Source organism: Onychostruthus taczanowskii, unplaced genomic scaffold, assembly GCF_017590055.1.
Source record: "Onychostruthus taczanowskii isolate IOZ18803 unplaced genomic scaffold, ASM1759005v1 scaffold16, whole genome shotgun sequence".
Taxonomy (NCBI): Eukaryota; Metazoa; Chordata; class Aves; order Passeriformes; family Passeridae; genus Onychostruthus; species Onychostruthus taczanowskii.
The window spans coordinates 5,458,589-5,475,888 of NW_024498795.1; the positions used below are offsets into that span (position 1 = coordinate 5,458,589).

The following is a 17,300-nucleotide window of genomic DNA, read 5'->3' on the forward strand; positions in this document are numbered from 1 at the left end:
GTTTTCTTGTAAGACTAAATTTAGATAACAAAATGGATTTGGTATAGTTTTCCCTCTTACCATACCAATAACACTATTACCTGTACTGTGGGCTGAGAAAAGATTGTCTGCTTTACGTGTATTTATGTGACCAATTTATATTTTTTACTTCTGTATGTACACAACTTTGTATATACATATATGCTGCTAAACTGAAGCATGCTCATTCTTGTCTCCATAAAAATTTCAAAAGCAAGCTTTGTTTCTTATTTCATAACAGTGTTTTGAGGTTATCCAAAAGTAAAACCAATCTATATGAGTCAACATGCTTCAATTTCTTTCATATTAAAAAAGTACTCATTCTCTCCTTATCCTCAAACTACTTGTACTAAGAACTTTTAGGAATTTTTTTATTGAGTCCTTCCAGTTTATTCATAACAAGAGTAGTGACAATGAGGTTATACTAATTGCAGATTAGACCTTGCACTACTTCAGTGATGTCAGTGACTTAGAGGACATTCAGAGGTCACATGGCCAAACAAAGGTTTTCTTCTTGCCTTTGCACTTGAATCACCGTGTATGATGAATAAAAAATAATTCTTTGATTGCTTTTCTTTTTGGAGAGATAGAGAACTCAGGCTGCACCCAAGCTCAAGCTATCAGGGACTTTTGAAGACTGAAATTTCTAGTGCACTTTAAAATTCAACAAAAGGTACAAAGGACAGGATCACATGGATCTTTTTGCTCACACTCTGTAGCAAAGACTTGAAACTATATGTTGTAAAGTTGTGAAGAGAAAAGGAATATCTTCACCCTTTATATCTGGCATAGTCTCCAAATTTTGTACCTCTTAATCCCTTTGTTCATTTAGGAGGTTTGGTTCTTTGTTGTTTGTTTTTGATGTTTTGTCTGCAAAGGCAACATTGGTGACCATTTAAAAATCATGAAACCATTTTAAAACCATGAAAACAGCAAGCTATTCTGCTGTACTTCCTTGCTTTGCAGAATGCTGAAACAATTCTCTGTAAAACATGGTAGTACATACAGTCCAATCAATCTTAGATACCCTTTCCATATTGTTACTCTGTCTATATGTTGATTTTCTAGTTCCACACCTAGGTTTCCTATCACAGGGAAAAGTATTTAAAAAGTGGTCCAGTAGCAACCCTTTCAAAAAAGCAGCTACAAGAAGAGGTGTAAATAGTGGAGCCTTCTATTTTAGTCCCTAGTGATTCTTGCAAGAGTTGTCTGAGCTTGTTGTCCCTCTTTCTGTCCAGGGGACGATTCCAAATCCTTCTACCAGAAAGGCAGATGTGTGAGAAATCCCAGCTGAATTGCAGTGATGTCTCATATACCACTGCAGAGGCCTCTTGGATCCTGAAATGCTGCTTGGACAAGAATTGAACTACATGTGTGCGGAGCATAGATGCCAAATTCAGCTTCAGTGTTGAAGCAGTTTTACTACATTTGGCTGCAGGGTTCCCATAATTTTTGCTGTACGTGAAAGAATGAAACTACTGATCCTTTTATGTCTACCCCAGTGGACAAAATGCCAGACATATAAGATCTAGTTGGACACAACCGTTACTTAGCCAAGGTCTTGCAATGAATGCTTGGTAATTGGTTAACCTTTGAAAAAACCTTGATAAAATCCCAGAGGACTGTAGAGAAGAGCTCATGTATTTATCTTAAAAGACTGCACATACTTTCTTTTGAGTAGTTTTTAATATGTGGATTAAATAAGTTCATCAATGACAAACTGGATTCATTGTTAGGCAGTTGTTCTTACTGTAAGTTCCAGGTACTAGAATAGATAAATTGTGTTTTGAGAGAATTTATTTATTCAGAAGCAAGCAGATAAAACTTACAGTCTTTGAAAGTATCTGATGTGACAAGAGAATTTTGAAGGATACTTCTTGTAGTGCAGATAGTTGGAATTTCTAGATAAGTATCACATGTTTTAAGAGGGTGTGCGTCTGATAACCTTTACACATTCAGTTGCATCTCTGAGGAAAAAAAAAATTATGATCCCTTTAGTCAGTGAATGCACTGGTTTCATTTACCACACTGGTATTCTTGTGGGACAAGTGTATATAAAAGCAAATTTTAAAAGAAAAATAATCACACGTAGAAAAAACACTGGTCACTGAGCTGAAATTAGCCCTTAGGAATGCAATCGAGTGCTTGTGATATGTGGATCTGTGGAAACATTACTTCAGATCCTCAGCAGATACTGAGAAAATAGATGTGACCATAAAGGAATAAAATGGAGAGTGAATAGATCTTTGTACTGCTGAATAAAGCCATAAGCTGGCTGTGTATTGTAGTGGTAGTGGTGCCTTATCCCAAAGGGACTGTAGCAGAACTGGAAAAGAGTTTAGAATGGTTGACGGTGATAACTAAAGTACATGCAGCAGTGTCTGAGGAACTGTTAAGTACAATGGGGCTCTAGCTGAGAAAAAATGCACACAGAAGACTGTATGATTGAGAGATACAGTTTGATGGGTTATGGGAAAAGGATGGATAGTGACCAGTTTCTCTTTTTCTTGTAATGTGAGAACTGGGAAGTGAAAGGATGTTCTTCATGGGGTGAGCCATTGACCTGTGGCAATACACACAGTGTGTGTGCTGGAAATTCACATGATTGAGAAAGGCACTGGGGAAGTTCACAAGGGAGAGGTTTACTGAAAAGATCTGGTTTAAGCAATCTGAAAAAGATTAGAGACTTTGAGGGAGTATTATTCTTCTTGTATGCTTACCCTGGACAGCTGTTTACACTGGTGCTGATTACTTGGTGATAATAGACTTTTGGTTTGTACGGGTATCAATACAGATGTTCATAGCTTCTTTTATGTTCACAGCTTCTAATGTTTTCACAGTGGGCTGCAGGATGATGGAGTTAGTTCCACACCTGGCTTGTTTTTTTCCCATTTAGACACATCACTCTTTTTTGTATCCTTTTCATGAGTTTTAGTTTTCTCAGAAACTGAATTTATTCTACCTGCTTAAAAATAATTGGGAAAATTTTAAGGTAAACATTCTCCCTTTTATTCTTGGGTTAGTTAAATCCATATAATGAAAAAAGTCAATAAATTTCTTCGTCCAAGATTTGTGTATTAATGTGCAACTCTATCTTTCCTCCCTTCATAGTATCAACCATTCATTTTGTTCACAGTAGCAATTTAAGATTTCATAGTGTCATTGCCTGGTAAGGGTTCTATCTTTTATCCTGGAAGTGTCTGGACAGTTGCCACCAAATGCCTGGCCCATGGTACCAGCCATCCTAAGAGGGAAGAGCATCACTGTTCATTCATTACATAACTGTACAATTATCTGAAAGTCATCTTGCAGGCATGGGCTTGACTTACTGTAATGTTGGCCACTTTTTTCCATTATGAGAAACAGAGTAGTAGGGTCAAAATGGACTGTTTGATTCCCTCTGCAGTCATTGTCCAAAAACTACAACTGTTACTTTCATATGGAAATATGATGCTGCATTTATGGTCCGGAGCTGTAGCCTTGTAAGGAAATTCATAGGTAACATTTTTGAGTTGAACATGGTGGATTATTTCTGAAAAATTGCTTTGTCTGATCTACCTAGAACCCAACAGACTATATTACAGCTATGTTTTTACACACAGAGATATTAAGGAAGGAGAACTGTTGTGTATGCATACATGGAGTTGATATAATAGTGATAATACAGATTTAGTTGCTGTTCTCTGCCTGGTTTGCAGGATGTTTCAATGAATGGCTTTTGTATAGCATTTGAAAGAAAACACTAGTGGTGTCACTTAGGAGTTCAGCATTTCACTGAGCCTCACTCTTCCTTAGTATAAGCCTTTTGTGAAATGTTGAGCAGAGCTGTGATTTCTTCTCATTAATAAATCTAGTATTTCTGTAAGCACAGTTGAGTTATTTGTTGTCTACATTACATGTATGTTTATAGACCACTCTCATGTTTTAATCCTGGCAGGCAGCTGAACCCCACCCAGCCACTTACTTCCCCACAGAGGCATGGGGCAGAAAGGAGAGTAAAAGTGAGAAAACTTGTGGGCTGAGATAGTTTCACAGTAAAGGAAAAGCAATGTTCACAAGCAAAGCAAAGAATTCATTAAAATGGGCAGGCAGGTGTTCAGTCACCCTCAGGAAAACAGGGTTCCATCACATGTAGCTGTGACTTGGGCAGAAACACTTTAACTCCAAACCCTTCATCCCTCTTCTCCCAGCTCCATATGTTGAGCATGATACCATACAGTGTGGATGGCCACTTTGGTCAGGTCAGCTGCCATGGCTGTCCCCCCCGCCTCCAGCTCCTTGTGTACCCCTAGACTTCTTGCAACTGGACTGAAAAATAAATCAAAGTTACCATTAGCCAAAGCTGATACATCCCAAGCTGATGTTTCCTGTATTCCTATGACAGAATGTTTCCTGTAAACCTTTGTCAGAAGGTTGTTCTGAAATACTCACCTGAATTTTATTGAAAATTAAGTTTCCTGCATTGTCTAAAATTTTCTTCTAAACATTTTCTCTGGTTTCCATAAAAATTTCCAAGGTCTGGTAGGCCGTGTAATTTTCTGTGGTAACTACCTGGACACGCCTGTGCATGTAGTCCTTACCTAATTATCAGCTGTGTTTTAGTTTTTACCAATTTGCCAAGCATGTGAGTCAGATTTATTGGTCTGTGGTTCTCTTGCTTTCTGCAACCTCTTTTTCTACTGAATTTTACAGAATATACAACATAGTTAGACTCTTAGGAAGTTTGTATTTTAATTTTCTTAGGAAAAAACCCCATTTTTGGTGAAAGGAAAAAAAAAATATGGAAGGCTATCAGGTTCTCTTCCATTTGCCCACTGGAACAAGTGTTTTGAAGGTAATTTTATTTTTTTCAGAGAGAAGAAAGTGTCATGGTCTGGGTGGCGTACAGGCATCACAGAATATTCTCAAACACCAGGAAACTTGTAGAACCAAATCTCTTACAGGAGTAATTTGCTTTTCTGTCTTTCTGCTTCCCTGAAGCATCTGTGATAAAGGGAGGGAATGTTGCTATGCCCTTGCATAGGTTACGTCAGCTCTATGTTGACAAGAGAGCTTAACATTTTTGAATGCAAAGTTGAAGTTGAAATGGCAATGCATTTCAACTCAGGGGCTCTTCAACTTGATCATGAGCTCCCTTATGTTGTGCTCGAGATACTGATGTTAAACTCTTTGCTAAACTTCTTTCTGAGATGAAGCAGCCCCTAGAGCTTCTGGGAGAAATTCTGCCAAAGGTAGAAATTCATACCACAGCTTCCACTCCTTTGGGAAAACATCATGCCTTAGGGTTTGGCTTGCCGTAATTGTATCAGAGCAATTTACATCATTTTCTAGCCTTCCTCTCTCACTCTGCCCTGCCCCACATTTGTTTACTGCTTATGAACATATGTGGGTAGGTATTCAAGAGAGAAAAATATCCTCCTCTTAATAAGTACAGATTTTTTTTAAAATGTTGTTCACCTCTGTAGCACATGCCCTGCTGCCATCTCCCATTGCTTGGTAGTTGTTTGGCCTCTCTGTTGTTGAAGGAATTTTCTATTGGATAATTACCTGCTCTTTATGACAGTGATACGGGAATGAAGAAACTAAGTTGCAAGCACTGATTCTAATGACTGAATTAATTTGAATTCAAAATAAATATTATCTGGTAGTGGTGAACATGGAGAGGCTAGTTCCTCAAGGAACTGGAACTCTGTATTAAAAGCCTCACATCCTCTTGTGAGGCAGTTCTTGTGAAAGAACAGCTCTGACTTAAAATTTCTCAGTTCATATGCCGTAGTATCTGAGATCATGTTTATTTCCTGTATTTATCTTGGTGCAGCCACCTGTCAAGTTATGAAGCAGACGTCAAGTAGCGGTTATTTGCTTTGAAAGCTTATGAGTATCTTCTGGAAAAAAATGAATGGTCAAGTCCTGAGTCTTGTCTGAAAAAATATTTTGTTAAGAAAATGGGTAAATGGCCTGTGTAAACTTGCAGCTCAGAGATTATGAGTAGCTTGAACGATGGTATTGTCTATTGATGCAGAGGATACAGCTCAGTTCTAGTAGAATTCTGGGCATGAAAACTTCTAGGAAAAACAGGAAATCCTGCAAGAAGTTAGAGTAAGGAGACATTTATTATGCTATGCAGCACTTTTATGTTTTCATTTCTAATTTTTTTTAATTACACATAGCATTTTTGACTGTGTTTACCCAAGTCTGGTTGGCACTCCTGCAAAGTGTCTATCTCTAGAATAACTTCTCTTTCCTTCTTAGAACTCTGTAGTTTTTTTAAAAGAGAGAGAAGCAAAAAGAGAAATGTGAGGAAACAGGTTAGTGTATGAATAGTACAACTCAACCTGCATTTTGTGTGCAAATACACAGCCTGGAAAAAATGTATCTTATTTTACTTTTAAAAGTAAGGTATAATTTTCAGTTAATTGCATATCATGTGGTAAACTGTTGCAAATTCATGTGGCTCTATCATCTATGCAATATTCCAATTTGAAATGCAAATGAATGCATGGTAGTACAAAGACCTGTCTGAAATTAAGGAATCATGGCTTTTTTGTAAATTTATTAGAAATTTTTTCTGTTGGTCACAGTTGTACATTGTGACATTTGGCTACACATGGGAATAAAGGATACATTCAGTAAAACGTGAACAAAACTGTTTAACCATTGCAAAGCTTTTGCTGAAAATTCTGCATCTAGAACTTGTAATTCTATGGTTGAGATCTCAGTGTGGCTGCTTGAACACATGTATTTAAATAATGTGTGAAGCTAAAATAGTTGCATGAAATCTTGAGCTGTTGTTTGTGGATACGCATTTTGAGGTTTGGGTCTGGATAGCTACAGAATAGTCAGTGGAATAGACAATTAGTTTCTCTATATTTTTGTCTTGCTGCTGGAAATCCAGTGAGTAAACCAAGTGGGTTTGTATTTTTGCAGTGCTGATTCTGCCCACTTTTAAGACTTTGGTAAGTTGACATCCTCTGGGTAGAAGATGATGCTGAAATATAAGATATTCTTTGGGAGGAAGGGAAATATTAATGCATTTTCTATTAAGCTAAATATAGATGTACTGCTAACTGTGCAGTGGAAGGATGGCAGCACTTTCAGTAGCACTTTTTAAACCATTCAAATAATTCCTGGCAGCTTCAGGATGATTTAAGCATTATCTTTGAGTCTACTTAAGGTGTTCATGTAAGACTTAGTGAACAGGAGCTGATAGACAAATACTTCACTTGGTGGATCAATGACTTGACATTGTACAGTATAATTGCAGAGTGTACAAGGCACACCATTATCAAATTTTATTCTTAGAATACTCCTTCCAAAAATTTGCCTTCCTCTATCCATTGTTGATAGCTTTATCCCATTGCTTCAGCACTCAAGAGGTCAAACCTCTAAGCATAGCTGCATTGTGCACGTAGAAATACAGTGGATATTTTACATCTGGAAAACGTTGTTTAATAATAGGTGTAACTGCCACTGGCAAACATTTAGCATCGTTCTTACAGAACCTGAAACTGGAAGGCGTTTTCTGTCCTCACATCCAAAAGTGCATGAGGAGTTGAAGACAATGAGATTATGCCTACGTGTAAAGAGAACTAGAGAAAATTAGCCATTAGAGGCATCTAAAAGGATTTGGCTTCCACTGACTTGCAAGCTGTGTGCTTTAGGGCTGGGTCACATCAAGTATTGATACCCTAAGAGTGAAGCACTCAGCCTTATTTTATGAACCTTTCATGCAACACTGAGAGCCCTTCAGTCCCAAAGATGTGTTTAAGTGCTTTCTAGGACAGGGCTAAATTGCTTTGTGCCTTGCAAATGTAACCTTAAGATCTGGAAATCTTAGCTGAGTTTAGAACTCATAATTGAACCCTTTTTTCATCTTCCATGGTCATCAGGAGGTGTCCTGCTGCGTTAAGTGTCAGTAAGTGTGCAATAGAGGCAGTGAATTCAGGAAAGGGAACTGGCCCATATTCTTTGGTGTTGCTGACTGTCCACCTGAAATACAAAGTTTTCCTGTCAAATGGAGGATGGATATCTCGGTGCTTTTTTCATTCTTGTAAACTTTCCTTGATGTGTAAATTTAAATGTGGGAAGTTATGTTTGACACTTGTGGACAAAGTGGCTGATGTTCATGCTGAACTTAGTGATGACATTTTCCTCATGATTGTCTGGAACCAACTGTATTTTTATCGCCTCTGGACATTTGCAACTTCAAATCAGAACCCTTTTCTTGCATTTATGTCAATATGGCCATTGTGGTATCTGGAGACACTTAAACCAGAGCTGGCCAAGGATGGGATTTCTTTTATATGAGAAATCATGATGTTTTTATTTTTTTTTTTCTTACAGATCATATTACTCTAAAACTTCCAGAATTTTCCAAAAGGCATGTATTGTGAATTAAATGTTTTCTTAATTTCCCACCCCCAGCTGCCCCAGTCTACAGTGCATATGGTGTTGACAGATTCCTATTTGGAACCATGGAGCAGGAGATTTTTCTCTGGACCCTGGTTCCAGCTGGGCCCTGAGGTGATGTTAGGTTTCCTGATCAAAAGTCGAGAAGTTAAGATCAGTTTCTAGCTGAAACAAATTCTTTGGGACTCAGTCTGTGTGTGCTGCAGGCATTTGAGCTCTGTAGTTTTCTTTTTGTCACTTACTGATGAAGAGGTTTATGAAAAAAAAGAAAAAAAAATCCTGAATGGCTGTAATAGAGTCTTTTTATTAGGTGAAGTGTCACTAGTTCAGGAGATAAATGCACATTAATATTTTAATATTTATCACTCAGTGTGTGCTATCAGAGATTATTATATGAAAAATGACTTTTTATTTGATATTTAATTTACTCTGATCTGAATAGAAAGTGTTGTGTAAAAAAATTTCCAAACATAGCTATTCAAGAAGAATTGAGAGTGTTATAACAGTTTGGAGTACAATATATGGCTAAAGAGATGTTGGAAATATCCCCAAGTGAGCAAAAGTCAGAAAATGCAATACTAAAGTTGCATTAAAAAAAAAAAAAAAACCCAAAAACCAACTTGTACAAAGTAATAAAATGTTCAAATAAGACACCCAAACACTTACATCTGCTGTTTAGGTGAACCTATGCAGCATAGATGATTATGATGATGGAATTACACTGCTGACATCGTAAACAGTCTTAAATTAATTTTTAAATTCCATTTTTTTCCTCATCTATTCTCCCTTTTCTGAAAACATTAAAGCATTCAAATGGATACACACCCTTTGAACTTACCAGCTTTGCACAGAGATGCATAGTACTGTTTATTAAAAAAATCAAGATTAATTTTTAGCAGTATTATTCACTTTCTTAGAGATTCAACAAATTCTTTGTCATGCCCCATAAATAGATCAGAATGAGAAAAAAGCCAGCAGTGTGAAATGAAAATGCACATTGCAAACAATTGCCATATGATATGATATGATGCCATATCATATCAATCATATCATCATATCATAGCAATCATATCACAACCTCTGTAACAGCCTAAGGCTCATGGCCATACAAGAGCTAATATATGTGATTTTTAGGCAGATCTCAGTGACAATTGGCCATTCAGTTATTCCATGTCCCATTAGCACATCCTTGTGGTAGAAGCTCTGAGGAAGTTCCAGGTGTACAAAAAAATTCTCACATACTCTTGCTGTTTTAGGGAAGAGGGCAGCAAAAAAGATCAGAGGACTACCAGGTCTATACATGAATGTACAAGAAATTTTCATTGTTGCTGGAAACAATGTGGGTAGCAAGCTCCAACCTTGTGTTTGTCAGTCAGTGTCAAGAGGTGCATGTTGGAGGCAGCAGTCCAATTAGAACACATTCAAATAGTTGTACTGAGGTTACATGCCTGTGGCTGGGGGGGACATGCCATTACTAATCCAGCTCTTGGCTGGATTACCTTTGAAAAATAAGAAATTGATTCCTCTTCCACGTGTGAAAAGCTTTTGGCCCTCTTGAGTCCAGTTTAATGTTGCATCTGGGCTGAAGAGAAAGAGGGTAATGAAGCCTTCACATCCTGTCTGGCTTCCTGCAGGCTTGATCAGAGGGGAGAAAGCACTTTGCCAGGAGCTTTGAGACGTGCTGGGGTACATTTCTAGAGCTACATGCCAGGTTTTGATCCCACTGGGTGCCATTAGAAATGACACCTGCAGTGACACCTGAAAGCAAGCCAATTTTTCTCAGTCCTTCAATCCAATTCTGAGACAAATGTTCTCTCTCCTTTCTATCCCCCATAGTTTTCAGAGGTTGTTGGAGTGAAATCAGAACCCAGTGCTCAAGTTCCAAACTGAGGTGTTTTGCATGAGATTTTTCTTTTTCTTAGTCTTGTTAGATATACAGAAGCCTATACATTTAGGACAGAAATGAAGGAATTGATATTGTGAATTCTGATATCAGCTGGAACAATGTTCTCTTGCACATCTGTTCCATCCACACAGCTTTCTGAGCAATATATATCTCCTTCTCTGTGTGATGTTCAACTTCCATTCATGTCTCTGAGGATTTTTACATTAGGGCAACTGAGAAGTTGAGGTATGTTTTAGCAAATTAATTTTAAAATTTTGAGTGAATTAGAATTTAAAAAAATACAAGGAAGAAAAAAAATCTTTCTTCCTCATTGTAAGAAGCTCTGATTTATTTCAGCTGTCTCTTTTCTCACCATCTCACTTCTGTATGCATATGGTTAATTTTTCCTTTGTGCCATTTAGAACCAAGTTTCCAGTAGAAAGAGAAAAATGTAAGTAAAAACATAGTTAAGTGGGTTTACCCAAACCCCACTATGAATTGAAACTCATCCCTTTTCCAAATCTGTCACTTCTTCTTCCTCAACATAAATTACATATTCAGTAATTCACTTATTTTAGCACTCCCATTTCTCCCAAGTTGTTGATGTAGCTCCAAACTTTTGAAATCTGGGTCATAATATTTCTTACTTTTCTCCAAATACTTCTAGTTTCCAGTTTCTCGTTTCTGCTGGCACAGATGAATGTGGTGCAAGCAAAGTGCTCCTGCTCAGTAGAATCTGATGGTGGTCCTGTCCCACTGATGGCCATGAAGGGAGTAGGCCTTGAGGAATGCTGTAACCTGCTCTGAACATACTTTCCTGCCTTCCAGATGTGTGTTTATCCTGCCATGTTTACCAGTACACTGAGACTATTTATTATCCTGAGTGTTAATAGTCCTTTACTTTTTTTCCTAGCTTTGTGCAGAAGGAGATCTTTTTTCAACATTTCAGCATTTGAAGAAATATATGTTTAGGTTTTTTACAATTCTTAGAAGGATGACAGCTGTAAAAGAGCTATTTTAAAGGAATGGTTTGCTCAATTTAAATTCAAAGATGTTAGTTTTCAAACTTGTAAGAAGTGAAGTCTAAAACTGAGATATATTTCGGAGTGATATGGAAACACTGAAAAATAGACCTGACAGTTTGGGAAATGAATGTGCATTGACTAATTGTATTGCATTTTTTCACTTTTGGATGCTGACTCAGACCATTCTATCAAAAAATTTCAAATCCACTTCCACATGAAAAAATCTATTGCTTGATATGTATTAACTCCCAACCACTGAGGAGAGTTTGTAACTTAGATCTTCATAAATCACCAGACTGTCTTTGAAATCTGTACATTTGGATGCTTTTAAAGTCCACAAAATTTGTATTGTCAAACTGTCTTTCTCCAGCTTTGAGACAGGTTTTTTTAGTTATGTTTAGTTGTATTCTGAGGGTGTGGTGCTTCTTATACCATGAGCCTGGGATCTGGTAATGAGAGAGCGAAGAATCAAGTATTGAAGCTTGCAGAAGAATTGTAAAATACAGCAGTCCTTGGACTACTTTACATATGACATCATATCAAACAAATTGTCTAATAATATGTAGCTTCTCATATATTTGTTCTTCTAAAACTTTTGAAAATATTACCTATTTTATTGTTTCTGCTTTTATAGTGCTTAGAAGTTGTTGTCCTAAGACAGGACACCAGGCCAGCTTCTGCGGAAGAATAAGGACAAAAAGTGGCCCAAAGATTTTAATTTCCAGTCTCTTTGATGTAATGCTCTGGTACCCAGGTTGTCTCCTTTCTGTGTGAGCTCTGGTGACAAAAGTGAATAGATCATACAAAGCGTGTTTCTAGCAAAGTATCTTCCTTTTTGGATTGCAGAAAATTCATACATGGGCTCATTCGTACAATTTTAATTATTTTTGTAAAAATTATTTACTATATTTAAAAAAAGAACAGGGAAGATTATTACAGATATTTGGTATTCAAAATCTGCACTCAGGATAGTGTTAGGACAAAAATTTGGAGTCTGATGGAGGGAGATAGTCTATTACTTTCTAAAATTGTTGAATCATGCTTATCTCATTCTTTGCTTTATAAACAACTGTTTAGGCCTTTGATGACCTATGCTTGAACTATAAAAAATCTAAAATTAAAATCTGGTTTATTGGCTAGATACAGAGTGTGAACCATCATCTTCTTTCTAGTAGTTGCTCATAACAGTTGTCTGCAGAATAAGTATGAACAAAACAGGCTGCATGTAGAGTGAGCATTTCCTAGGCACATTCTGCAAGTTCTGCCCTCCATAGCCTTTGCTTTATTTACAGCTTTGGATAAGAATTTCAGTAGTGCTGTTTTTAATCTGTAAACTAAAATCTTAACCTCAAATGCATGAAGCAGGTGGTATAAAATCTAGGTATAAAAAGCTTTAGAAATAGAACTTTTACTGCAGATAGGTCAGGTAGGGTGATATTTCATGTTGTCTTTTATCAGCAATTCAATTTTGTCTTGAAGATGCATATTTCCTGAAATACTGATGGTTTACTTTATTTATTCATACCTTGCAATTTTCGCTGCCTGTGATTAAGCCGAGTGTTTCCTAGAGGATTTATAAGGCATTTCTAAATCTTCATCAAACATTTTCTGTTGGCTTTTGAATAGACATTCAGTAAATCACAGAGGAACTATGACCAAATGTGTCTGGCACAGGGCTCTGCAGTGTATGCTGAAAATTATGTTTAAAACTTTTGAAGGAAGAGGGCAGTTGGCACAAAGCAAAGCATTCATTGGAAGTATGTCTATACCCCTGAGCCAAACTGAGGTTTGTGTCTTGTTATGCCCTCTGCCATGTAATAATTTTGTAAAGAGTAATAAGAATAACAAGCTCTTTTATGTTCTCAAATGTAGAAGTATCATTCGTGTTTCGTCTAAGTATCAGGTAATGTGTTGGTAAGCATTGTGATGTTGTTATTTTTATTTATGTAAAATTGATCTTTGGAGACTTAAAAAACTTTTTTCTTTAATTAAAAAAATAAAAGGAAAATTTTGACAATAGCAGTCATTGTGGTTTGTGATTAAAGAGTACTCAAATAAACTATAATTAAAGTGTGATTTTTACTATCACGTTGACCATAGGGGACAATCATGATTAATGTGGAACTAACTAGTAGAAATATCTTTGGTCAGGACATTTTTATGTTTTTATACTGAAAAACCTTTAAACAATGTTCAGCAATTCACCTATTATATGCATGTATATTTTGTTTTTTAGGGCATACAGGACGATTATTGAAATCTCTGTGTTTCACCAGTCTATCATTTCTGCTGCTGCACATCATCTTTCAGATTACAATAAACAGTCTTGAAGCTGCAAAAACTATTGAACCTGGTTTTAACTGTGAGTAAAACATTTTCGATTTTATTAGCATTTTAAATGTCCAAATGCTTCAGTGGTTTGAAAGATGAAGGGTTGATAAGAAGGCACTTAGGTTTGTGCTCCTGTGGGTTTGCTTGCTCTTGTTTTCCAGCTTTTTACCTTAAAAATTACCGTTAGTAAGGTACAAAGGCTAGAAGTGCTTAAGAAACAAAAGAAATTTTTATGTAGCTATTATATGTGTGTGTATATATATATATATAAAAAACTGGTTTTCCCCACCAGAGATGCATTTTCTCTGTTTGCCACTGACTATTGTTATGACTTCGTCTTTCAGGCTTTCTCAATATCACCTTAGAACCTGAAGAAACCACTAATTTCTGTCATTAGATAATAATTCAGTGAATTAAGAGTAAAATGAAATAAAGTAACAAACTTCCCTTTACCCATCTATTATGCCCCTCTCTGGCATAACTCTCTTTAGTTTTTCATTTAATTTAACTTTAAATATTGATTCCAAAACTTATATTCCTAAACAGTATTTGTCTCTTTCTTGCCTGTGCTGTATGGGAGGAAAAATTTTCAATTTTTCATTTATGTGTAAGCTCTACTGAAAATATATTACATGACATTTTGTATCTTCCTCTCTCAGGAAATGTTCAATACTTTAGAAAGCAAACATTCTTTATTGTGCAGAAGTTAATTAAAATATCCATCCTGTGATTTATATATGTAACCTCCCGGTAGAAACTATTTGTACTTGTCTTACCATGCTTACATTTAACATTTAAACCTGTCAACTTTACCTTTGATAAATGTCCATTTAGTTTATCACAAGGTATGCTGCTGCCACTTGAGTAAACAGCTGTACTACAATTCAACACAAGAAACCTTACGTGATGTAAAGGATTTGACTTAAATAATAAAATCCTAAGAAAACTTGAAGTGAGCATTACCATTTCACCTTTAGCTTAAACCATTTCCTAAAGTAAAAGGCATAATTGTGTTCATGAAATACCAGTTCCACCTGGAATATCTTGGGCTCTGTCGGTTCAAATCAGGCCTTCAGAATCTAAAAACATACTTACTTTTTTTTCTTTTTTTTTAATGTACGTAACTCACTGAGTGAGCTCGATTAATTGTTTTCCATATATATTTAATGTTCTTATGACTATAAAGACATCGTTTTTACTTAGACTGGAGTAATTGCATCATCTAGACCCTGTTTGTATGAGTAAAGAGTTCCAAGACAGAGTTGCATCTGCTGGCTTTTTCCCCCTTTTGTGGTGGGAACCGGGTTCTGCAGTGGGAATTAAAATAATTATTTCATCCTGAGGAGTTCACTCTTTAAGATTAAATGTGCCATTTTTTTACTGTTTGTTCACATTTGTTGAGTGTAGCAGCTTCTCTTTCAGCTGCCATTAGTGGCGATCTCCTTACCTGGGGCCTTCCAGGGCAGTGGGTGTAGCTGGAGGAGTGCACTAAATGTTATCAGACTGCTCTCTGACACCAGGGCCACTTGACATGACATTCCCAAACACTCACCATTAAGCTCTTTTTGCCTCCTGAGTGCAAAGGGTGGTTTGAAGTTGCCTGTTTGGAATGTTATTTGTCCCAGAGGAACATCCAAACTGTGCCCAAGCTGTTTGGGAAAGAAGTTGGTTGACCAAAGTTGTTCCAAGAGTTTTTTGAACTGTTTAGCAAGATGTTCAGCTGTTGAATTTCAGTGCTGGAATACTGAGTAAACCGGCACCATTTTGTTTACAGTTGGTGAGATGCAGGTGAAGCCAATAAAAAGGGAAATCTGATACTTGCATTGCTGGACCCCCAAAGTGCTGAAGAAGTTAAAGACTGTTGTAAATGTAGGAGCTAGAAAAGACCAAAGCATTTCCATAGGTTAGGGAATAAGGTCAATTATTGTCATTTAATGACACCAGAACTTAGATGATCCTGTGGGGGTGAGGAGAGGACAGAATTCCTGCTCCAGAAAGCGCCTTGGTAGTACTTTTGCTTGTAACAATTTGGTGACGCAGCCCCACTGGTTTCCTGCTCCCCAGCCATATGAGGAGTGCTGTACAAAACTGACTGCAGATGTGGGCTAAGCCATGGCTGCAGAAATGACAGCACTTCACCCATGGCATCTTCACAGTGTTATGATCTCTGCATTTCAGACTTGCTGTTAATGTTTATCCAACTCTTTTTGCTCAATAAGAACTTCAGAAGTGTAGACTGGAAGACTGATGTGTTCTGTTTCTCCAGCCAGACCCAGATCCACTATTAATAAAACATTTTTTTACAGCTACGGTCTTTTCTGATGCTTATCATTAGGAAATTTTTCTTCCATTAGTCAAAATATCCTGTCTTCATCCTTCAGCCTGATGTGGAAATGAAGAAAAACTTTCCATTAGCCTTTATGGTTACCCATTTTGTATTTGAAGGCTGCAGTCATATTTGTCATATGTACTCTTTTCTGTCATTCTCTTCTATTTTCACAACCTCAGCCCCCTCAAACTTTCTTAATGCATTGCATTTTCTGGGAAGGAGATTATTGTTGTTGGTCTACTTCTGTTTTCTCCTAGTTTTTCAGGCATTTCTTGAAGGTCAATGTCCAAAGGTAGGCACTGTTTCAGCTGAGAATTCAGTAGCATATACTGAAATATAACAATTACCCAAGTGTCTGCAAGTCATACTCCCTATTTATGAGTTACTGTACGGTACTTTTTGTAATGATCTCTCACTTTTTATTTGTAATTCACTGAAACCCACAAATCCTTTTCTTGAAAACAGACCATTTTTTTTCAATCCCATGTTTATGCAGGTGAGTATTCTTATAGTATAGTGGAAGTTGATGTTTACCTGGTTTTTTTCCAGAAAGTTTTATTTATTAAGACTGTTCTATCTCCTTGTTTGATAGTGGCTTCTTTGATAGGGGCCTTCTGCAATAACACCTTTAAGGGGTTTTGGATAAATAAATTTTTGGTTTTCCTTTAGTATTTGTTTTGATTTTTCTGGAATTGTAGTATGTACCCAAGTTTAAGTAAATCAAACCATAAAAGGAGCTAGTGGATGCTATGGCAGGTCCCCTCTTAATTATCTACCAAAGGTCATGGGAGTCTGGGGAGGTCCTCACTGACTGGAAGCCAGACAGTGTTATTCCAGTTTACAAAAATGGCATGAATGAAGGTTCAGGAATCTACAGACCTGTTATTCTTACCTCAGTTCCTGAAAAAAGTATAAAAAAGTTTATATTAGGTACTAATTATAGGCATTTAAAGGATAGTACAGTCATCAGACAGTCAACATAGGTTCACAAAGGGAAACTCCTGTTTACCTAATTTGATACACTTCTATAGTAAAATCATCTGTCCAGTGGATGAAGGGAAGGTGGTGGATGTATTTTTCCTGTATTTTAGTGAGGCTTTTGATACTGTCCTCCTGGAAAAAAATTGTTTCATTAGATTCAAGATGTGCTTGGTTGATGAACTGGATGAAGGGCAGCACTTGAAGGGTTGTCATGAACAGGGCTGCAGGAGCCTCAGGGCTCAATTCTAGGGCCAGTCCTGTTTTCAATGTATTTATCACTGATCTGGATGCAGGACTTGAATACACCATTAGGAATTTTGAT

At 36.9% G+C, this 17,300-nt stretch overlaps 1 protein-coding gene across 1 annotated transcript in view; it reads left to right on the forward strand.

Moving 5' to 3' along the window:
- Positions 1-17,300, forward strand: part of PIEZO2 (piezo type mechanosensitive ion channel component 2) — a 288,279-nt gene that overhangs the window by 88,708 nt on the left and 182,271 nt on the right. The window contains exon 3 of the mRNA XM_041399290.1: positions 13,574-13,699. Coding sequence (XP_041255224.1) covers positions 13,574-13,699 — 126 coding nt within the window. The remainder of the gene's footprint in view (positions 1-13,573; positions 13,700-17,300) is intronic.